Source organism: Nematolebias whitei, chromosome 12 (genome assembly GCF_014905685.2).
Source record: "Nematolebias whitei isolate Nwh7 chromosome 12, NemWhi1, whole genome shotgun sequence".
Lineage (NCBI taxonomy): Eukaryota > Metazoa > Chordata > Actinopteri > Cyprinodontiformes > Rivulidae > Nematolebias > Nematolebias whitei.
In genome coordinates, this window is record NC_056509.1 from 48,522,306 (window position 1) to 48,531,275 (window position 8,970).

The 8,970-nt window shown below is 47.8% G+C and overlaps 1 protein-coding gene across 1 annotated transcript in view; it reads left to right on the forward strand.

Annotated features, from left to right (window-relative positions):
* The window catches only part of LOC119418404 (filamin-A-interacting protein 1), a 27,438-nt gene that overhangs the window by 9,066 nt on the left and 9,402 nt on the right, over nucleotides 1-8,970 (forward strand). Inside the window, exons 2-5 of the mRNA XM_037685679.1 lie at nucleotides 299-551; nucleotides 2,366-2,539; nucleotides 2,896-3,074; nucleotides 4,603-7,327. Coding sequence (XP_037541607.1) covers nucleotides 303-551; nucleotides 2,366-2,539; nucleotides 2,896-3,074; nucleotides 4,603-7,327 — 3,327 coding nt within the window. The 5' untranslated portion in view covers nucleotides 299-302. The remainder of the gene's footprint in view (nucleotides 1-298; nucleotides 552-2,365; nucleotides 2,540-2,895; nucleotides 3,075-4,602; nucleotides 7,328-8,970) is intronic.

Below are 8,970 nucleotides of genomic sequence, written 5' to 3' on the forward strand. Positions count from 1 at the left end.
TCACATCTGTCAGGTGTTGTTATGATGGACCTTCACATCTGTCAGGTGTTGTTATGATGGACCTTCACATCTGTCAGGTGTTTCCATGATGGACCTTCACGTCTGTCAGGTGTTTCCATGATGGACCTTCACATCTGTCAGGTGTTGTCATGATGGACCTTCACGTCTGTCAGGTGATGTCAGAACAAAGTTCAGCTGGTCTTTGTTCAGACGTCCAGAACCCTGCAGAGTTTCCAGAACCAAACCTGCAGCTCAGAATCTACCAGAAGCTGTCTCTAACTTTGCTCTGATCCCTCAGACAGATGAAAACACGATCCAAAGAAGATCCAGTTGATGGACACGTTCAGCCACCCAAAACCTTCAGGGAGCAGGTGCAGCAGCAGGAGGAGGAGGCCCCGGAGGTGACAAAGAGGAGGAGGAAGAGTCAAAGAGAGGAGAAGGACAGGACGGCTGGACCTACAGCAGCAAAGAGAACTCAGAACCCAAAGCCTACCGACATGTCCAAGAAGAACCTGCTTCAGTTGCTGGGAGTCATGGAAGGAGAGGTCCAGGTACCAAAATATTTCTGGGGTTCTGTCAGAACTAGAAGCAGGTCTTACTCTGAGGACAGGTTGTGTAGCTAAGGTCCAAAAGAATTTATCACAAAACTATAAAATGAGATGTAGACCTTCATCTTCTTTCCCTTTCTGTGCATTTTTATGAAGCAGAACTTTGTGGGAACCATCAGAAATGTTCTGCAGAACACGAGGCTGCTGAACCTACAGCTCCTGGACTGAAATCATTTCATATGATAAAATAAATGTAAACTCTTAAATATTGGATGTTCTGCTGAGGCGTCTTTTAAAGATGGTTTTAATCATCCATCCATAGCCTCAGTTCAGGTTTTAAAAAAAAGAAAAAATAATATTTTGTAAATTAAAGGAACTGAAATGTATTTTATTAAAAACCTTCCAGTCATTGAGCAGCAGTCAGAGTTTACAGACAGTGCGAACTTTGTTCTGTCTCCTCATCTTTGTTGATTTTCTTTCATTCATACGTGCTGATGCTTTTGAAGTCTTGTGTCCTGGTTACCATGACGACCAGTGAAGGTGTTGTTCATGTGTCCTGGTTACCATCAGAATCAGAATAAACTTTATTGGCATTGCACCGAGATACAACGTGAACATGTACGTACAGTCGTCTGAAGATGGGCGGAGTGCACGAAGCTGTGGCTAAAATAATCAGCGCGGCCTCTTATTCTTATTCAGAATAATATTTTGCTTAGATGAGAAAAGGAAAGAAAACATGAGGAGAGACGGTATAAAAAAAGATCTCTCACTCCGTGTCCTGGACGGGGCACGATTTGAGGCATCAAACAAACCTCCCACAGCAAAGCAACATAAACAGATGTTATACATGAACATATGGGCCGTGAAGACAGAGAATCTTTAAGGGAAAGTCGTAGCATAGTCCAGAGCCCCCCCCCCCCCTCAGCCATTGTCCAGATAAGAGGTGACGTTCATCTTCAGCTCAGTTCAGGTTCTGTCACATGTCCACGGCCTTGGGGAAAGGAGGGGTGAGGAAACAGTCAAAGCATCTTTGTTGTTTTCCTTAAACATTCCAGGAGGAGTTGAGATAAGTCCGGCATCAAGGCCACAGTTTGGGTCAGGCAGAACTCGTGAATTGTTGTTTCTGCCTTTAAAGTCTCGCTGGTACATATTCTCTGATGGAAACTCCAAAACAGCCGAATTGATCCTTTACTCCAAAGTCGAGCTCACAGCTTCTCCAGATTATTCCACCATTCATGAGTGCTGCCAGGAAGAACACAGGCCTGATAACAGCTGCTCCAGCTCCCTGCTGCAGCTGCACATAATTCAGTCTGAGTGCTGCCGAGCTTCAACACATCCACATGAATTTATAGACAATCTAAGATTTCACCAACCAAACAGCAAAATAACAAGTTGTCACCATGAATCCAATTTGTTTCCGTCGAGGTCAGAGGGTCCTCCTTACCCTGACTCCTTAAGAATAGAAGTTGATCGATTTTGTTGAGAGACCAGCTGATCCTTCCAATTAAGAGGTATGCAGGAAAAAAATCAAAAAATAGTTTTTTTTTAAGGGTTCACAGGACAAAAGAGCGCAGCAGGGAAGCGCGTGGGGGGGAGGGGGCGTACGGAGCACCAGGAAAACACATCTGTCTTCACCAGAGGACAGAGAGAGAGAAAATAAAAATGGCGACAGGTGAAGGTGTTGTCGATGTGTCCTGTTACCATGACAACGGGTGAAGCTCCTTCCGCCCCTCTGACGTAACGAAACACAAACTAGAATGTGACGTTTGAACCTGAGGTCGGATCCTCATTCTGATGTTTCTGCTGCGTCTCCCCAGGCCAGAGAGGACATTATCAGGATGCTGGAGTCAGACAGAACCGGACCTGAAGTTCTGGAGGCCCGTTATGGCTTTGCTGTCCCCAGCAAAGCCCTGCAGGCCCTGCAGAGAGACGGCGTGCTGCTGCACGGCCGATGCAGCACAGACGACGTGTACGAGGTGCCCATCGCTGAGGTCAGTGAGGCCTGAACCCACCCAGATGGTTCTGCAGCGTCCATTGGCTCAGCTGCCGGACCCAAATGGGTCTCACAGTGTTTGTGGTTTGTTTTAACTCTTTATAGTCTCGTTGTTGTTCGTTGTTGTTTTTCAATTCTGTTCAATTCTGTTCAAAACTACTTCATTAATGCCAAAGGGAAATTAAATGTTGATGCGTCCTGGTTACCATGACAACAGAATGAAGTTTAAGTGTTTAAAGGTCAGTTTGTCTTTTTTCCTGTCTTCCTGTGTCCGAGCTGCAGAGGAAAACGTTTTCCATCATGAAGCTCGGCTGATGGTGGCTGAGCAGATGTCTCATGTCTTTGTCTCCTCAGCTGGACCGTCTGGAGGACAAGCAGAAGGAGACGTACAGACGGATGCTGGAGCAGCTGCTCCTGGCAGAGAAATGCCACCGTCGGACCGTCATGGAGCTCAGCAACGAGAAACAAAAACACGCTGACTTCATGAACAAGAGCGACGACTTCACCAACCTGCTGGAGCAGGAGAGGGAGAGGTGGGTGTGGGGGTCCACAATGAGTCCTGACTGGGCCTTTAAAAGAACAGCAGGTCCCTGATGATCCAGACCACTTCTTTTCTACAGGACAGGACTCTTTCTGACCTTTGACCCTTTGGGTTTCCGCTGGATTCAGAATTACATTTTGTTTGGTCCTAGGTCCTAACATAAAGACTGATAGCTCTGTCTGGGTGGCTCAGTGGTTAACACGTCTTTGCCACGTATGAGCTGCGGGCTCAAATCCAAACGCTGCACGTAATGTTCATGACTTTAAAATAATGTAATTAAAGATGGACAAGATGCTTCGGGTTAGAAAACACAAGTTGACACTTTAAGGGGTGTGGTGGCGCAGAGGTTAGAGAAGGTATACCTGTGATGGAAAGATCACTGGTTCAACTCCCCAGACCGAAAACATCAAAACGTGGGTGGGAAAGGTGAAACACCCACACCTGCCTCCACCCTTACTTGCCCCACTCTGAGCCCTTGAGCAAGGCTCTTAACCCCCACCATCTGCTCCCCCGGGCATCCTACATGGCAGCTCTCTGCTCCACTCAGAGGGCTGTGGTAGCTCGATGGTCTGTGGTTGGTCAGGAAGGACCTCCGGCGTAAGAACAATCACCAAGTCTTTGTGCGACTCCTGAGACAGGGAGCAGCCAAAAGAAGAAGAAGAAACAAATAAATAGACTATATTCAAAGACAAAGATGGAGGTTAAAGGTAAAAGCTGAGGGTAAAGGTCAAAGCTGGAGGTCAAAGGTCGTATCATTAGAGATTAAAGGTCAAAGCTGGAGGTCAAAGGTCAGAGTCCTGGGGTATCATTAGAGATTAAAGGTCAAAGCTGGAGGTCAAAGGTCAAAGTCCTGGGGTATCATTAGAGATTAAAGGTCAAAGCTGGAGGTCAAAGGTCAGAGTCCTGGGGTATCATTAGAGATTAAAGGTTAAAGCTGGAGGTCAATGGTCAGTAGATGGTAGGAGATGGGGCAGGACTGATGAGAATTATTTAAACATAAAAATATTTTTTAGGATTACAGAAAACACGTCATTGGGCCTAAATATTGATTTGTTGTTGTGGGGATAAGATAAATGATCAGTGAAACAGTCTCCACCATGACTCATATCTTCATCTCCTGCTGACTGAACAAGGAGTCCGCTGGTCCAGGTGACGAACCTGAGAAGGTCCAGACATGTCTGAAAAAGAGGCCAGTGGACCTCCCAGACCGGTTGGCCCAGTCCCAGAGTGACCTGAGGAACCGAGTTAAAGGGTTCTAGTACTGATTTACAGAGAACATGATCTCCTTCTGACCCTCATCAGAACCCTGGCAGCAGAACTTTGGATCAACTGAAGACATTAAAGAGGTTCTGCACACCCATATGATAAAGAACCACTGTTCAGTCTAGACATGGTGAATGTCTGAAGCATCATTTAGAGACAAGATGTTTCTCGTTTTAGTCACATGGTTCAGGTGGAAGAAAGCGGTCCTAGTACCATTTTCAATGTCTGATAGTCTTCCATTGTTTCTGGTTCCTCAGACTAAAGAGGCTGCTGGAGCAGGAGAAGGCCTACCAGACTCGTAAGGACAAGGAACACAGCAGGAGGCTGGAGAGGGTCCGAGATGAGCTGGTCAAGCTAAAGTCCTTCACACTGATGTTGGTGGACGAGCGACAGCTTCACGTCGAGCAGATCGACCAGCAGAGTCAGAAAATCCAGGAGCTTAGTCAGAAGCTGCAAGACAAGGAGCAGAGGCTGGCAGCTGTGAGCCACGCTGCTGAGGAGGATGAGCAGAAGGTCCTGAAGCTGGAGGCCGAACTGGAGCTCCAACAGGCAAAGTTCAGTGAAGAGCATGAGGACCTGACTGCCAAGCTGGTTGACCAGGAGTCCCAGAACCGCCAGCTGAAGCTGAAGCTCACCGGTCTGTCCCAGAAGATCAAGGAGCTGGAGGAAAGCAACCAAGTCCTGCAGAAATCAGATGAGGACCTGCAGCAGCTGAGGGAGAAGATCAGCAAAGGAGAGTGTGGGAACTCCTCCCTCATGGCTGAGCTGGAGAACCTGAGGAAGAAAGTGCTGGAGATGGAGGGAAAAGATGAAGAGATCACCAAAACAGAGAGCCGGTGCAGAGAGCTGAAGAAGAAGTTGCAAGTCGAGGAGAACCACAGCAGGGAGCTGAGGCTGGATGTGGACAAACTCCAGAAGAGAATGGTGGACTTGGAGAAACTGGAGAGAGCGTTCAGCAGGAGCCAGACGGAGAGCTCACAGCTTCACACAAACCTGGAGAAGGAGAGTAGGGCGGTGAAGGAGCTGGCCTCAGAGGTGGACCAGTTCAAAGCCCAGCAGAAGGATCTGGAGACATCAGAGTTGAAGCTTGAGAAAGCAGAGATGATCCTCAAAGAGGATGTTGTGAAACTGAAATCCTTCACGGTCATTCTGGTGGATGAAAGGAAGAAGTTAACAGAGAGGTTGAAGCAGGAGGAGCAGAAAGGTGAGGACTTAAGGAACGTGTTGAAGACAGAGCAGGGGAAAGTTACCGAGGTGACTGAGAAGCTCATCGAGGAGAGCAAGAAGCTTCTCAGATTAAAATCTCAGATGGAAGTCCACATGTCAGCTCTCACAGAAGAGAACAAGGAGGTACAGAAGAAACTTGCAAGTGAAGAAGAAAAGTCCAAGGACCTGAACGCCGAGCTGAAGGTGCTGAAGATGAGGATGGAGGGACTTGAGGAAATGACATGGTCCAACAAAGACCTCCACAGAAACCCAGAACACGACAACAACCAAGTGAAGGAGCTCACGTTGGAGATTGAGCGTCTCAGAGGCCGGCTGAAGCAGCTGGAGGTGGTGGAGGGAGATCTGATGAAAACTGAGGACGAATATGATCTGCTGGAGAAGAAGTTCAGGACAGAGCAGGACAAAGCCAACACCCTTTCCACGATGTTGGAGGAGATGAAGAGTCAGATAGCCAGGAACAAAGCCACGGAGAAAGGTGAAGCAACAAGTCCGAAGGCCGAGCTGAGAGTTCGCTGCAGGATGGAGGAAGCCAAAACCAGGGAGCTTCAGAACGACATCCAGGCCCTGAAGGAGAAGATCCATGAACTCATGAACAAGGAAGACCAGCTCTCCCAGCTGCAGGTGGACTTTTCTGTCCTTCAGCAGAGGTTTGAGGAGGAGGAGGAGGAGAAGAAGAGCATCAGTCAGGAGATGGAGAACCTGACCAAACAACTGGAAGCTGTGAGGCGCTACAGTCGAGCTCTAAGGCCAGGCACGAATGGCAGGAGGATGGTGGACGTTCCAGTTATCTCCACAGCGGTCCAGACTGACGCCATCACCGAGTCGGCTGAAGATGACACGACTGCAGGATTCATCCAGAAATCGGTTCAGGAGGAGAACCATTTAATGAGCAACCTCAGGCAGCAGGGTCTGAGGAGGCCGATGGTTCTGAACCGATACCCTCCAGCTTTAGCAGAACTTGGAATGAAAAAACCGTCAATCCCCTGGATGACCAAGAAGGAGGCCATCATGCTGACTCAGACCATTCCTGAGAAGAACAGAGCTTCCACCTCTTTCCACCCGCCTGGAATGACGCAAAGACCTGGTCCACCTCTACACATCCGCGTGACCCCAGATCACGGGACCAGCACCGCCACCCTGGAGATCACCAGCCCACGAGCTGAGGACTTCTTTTCAAGTACTACCATCATCCCAACTCTCGGTCTTCAAAAACCACAGATCACAATTGTCCCCAAACACACAACTGTGACCTCAAAGACCAGAGGATGTGGTGCAACAGGAAGCTTAGATCCATCCAAATTTCCCATCACAATAACCGCCGCCTCCAGGACAAAATGTCCAGAGGACACGAGAAACAGTTCTGGTGGCCTCCAGTCCCCAGTGTCCATCATCACAGTCAGCACCACCCCTGTATCCGAGGCGTGTGATGCGTCCAACCCTCATGAAACCACCACCAGACACACCTTCAGGATGACCTCCGACAAGCAACCAGAACCAGACAGAAAGTACAGTAGCAACATCATCACAACGGAAGACAACAAGATCCACATCCACCTGGGTCCTCAGTACAAGAGACCCTATGAGGTCTGTGGAGATCCCGTGGTGACACTCAGACCAGGACTTGGCTCAGAAACACCTTCAGGAACTTGCTCCCGGCGCCAATCCTCGATGGTGAAGGCCACTCAGAACAAAATGACCAGCAGCTTAATGATCACACCGGTCAGCTCCAGCGGGTCCAGACCCACACAGACCGGGGTGAGCAATGTTTTCTTTAAATGAAGAACTGGTTTTATGGAACTGAAGGTCTCGTTGTTACCTTTCAGCTGTTTCTGAAAAGTTTCAGAATAAAATCAGGCGGAGCGCTCGCCTGACAAACTCTGCAGGTATCAGACGGTTTTAAAGACGCCCAGACTAACAGGATGACCCGTTAAATCACAAACTGTCATTTGGTTCGGAACAAATGTTCCGTTTATTGATCACACTGATACTGATCAGCCATAACATTATGACCATCTAGTATTGAATAGAACCGTCTTCTTCTAATCTGTCTTGACCCGACTCATCATCGACTCCAGTTGACCCCTGAAGATATTTTCTGGACCTCTCAAGTTCTCCTGCAGACCACTGAAGGTTTCCTGTGGAACAGTGAAGGTTTGTTATGTAGACCTTTTAAGATCTTCTTTCGACCCCTAAAGGTTTCCTGTGGACCTTTGAAGGTCTCTTGTCGACCTCTGAATGTCTCCTGTAAACTTCTGAAGGTCTTATGTGGACCGCTGAAGGTCTCCTGTGGTCCACTGATGGTTTCCTGTAGGCTGGTGAAAGTTTGATGTAGACCTCTTAAGGTCTTCTGTGGACCCCTGAAGGGCTCCAGTGGACCTCTGAAGGTCTTGTGTGGATCAATGAAAGTTTGTTGTAGACCTCTTAGGGTCTTCTGTGGACCACCGAAGGTCTCCAGTGGTGCTCTGAAGGTCTTTTGTGGACCTCTGAATGTTTCCTGTGGACATCTCAAGTGTATTGTGAACCCCTTGTGTCTTCTGTGGCTCCCTGAAGGTTTCATGTGGATCTCTGAAGGTCTGTCATGGTTTCTGGCTCTGACCCGTCAGCAGCAAACTCTTGAAGTCCTGGAAGTTGTGAGGTGGGGCATTATAGATTGAACTTGTTGATTCAAAACATCACAGAGATACTGGGTTGGACCAAGATCCTTTCTGAAGCCTCACTGGGAGCATCATCCTGCTGAAAGAGACCTGGACAATTTGGACATCATTGGTTAGATGTTATTTCCTTTCAACAATTCAATATTCCTTGGTCCTCCATGACACCTTTCTCTAGTTCTCTGGTTCTCCCTCCTTGGATCAGTGTTGGTTCTGACTTCTGCAGAACAGGATCATCCCACAGAGCTGCAGGTGTGGAGATGTTTTGACCCAGCTGTCTAACCTTCACAGTTTGGTTCTTGTTAAAGTTGCTCCAATCTTCATGCTGAACTTTGAACAACCATCCAACAACTGAAAGGATAGGAAGTTCACCTGCTACTTAATAGTACTAATAATACTTATGTTTGGCAGCACCACGGCTCAGTGGTTAGCACTGTTGCCTCACAGCAAGAAGGTCCTGGGTTCAATCCCCGGTTGGACATGGGGTCTTTCTGTGTGGAGTTTGCATGTTTTTCTCGTGCATGCGTGGATTTTCTCCGGGTACTCCGGTTTCCTCTCACAGACCACAAACATGCATGTTAGGCTGCCTTCAGGTCCAGGCCTGATTTGCAAAAGAGATCTGTGAAGTCAGTGGGATTTGCCTGGTTAAATAAAAGTTGAATAAAGGTTAAATAAAGGTTAAAAAAAAGGTTAAATAAAGGTTAAATAAAAGTTAAATAAAGGTTAAATAAAAGTTAAATAAAAGTT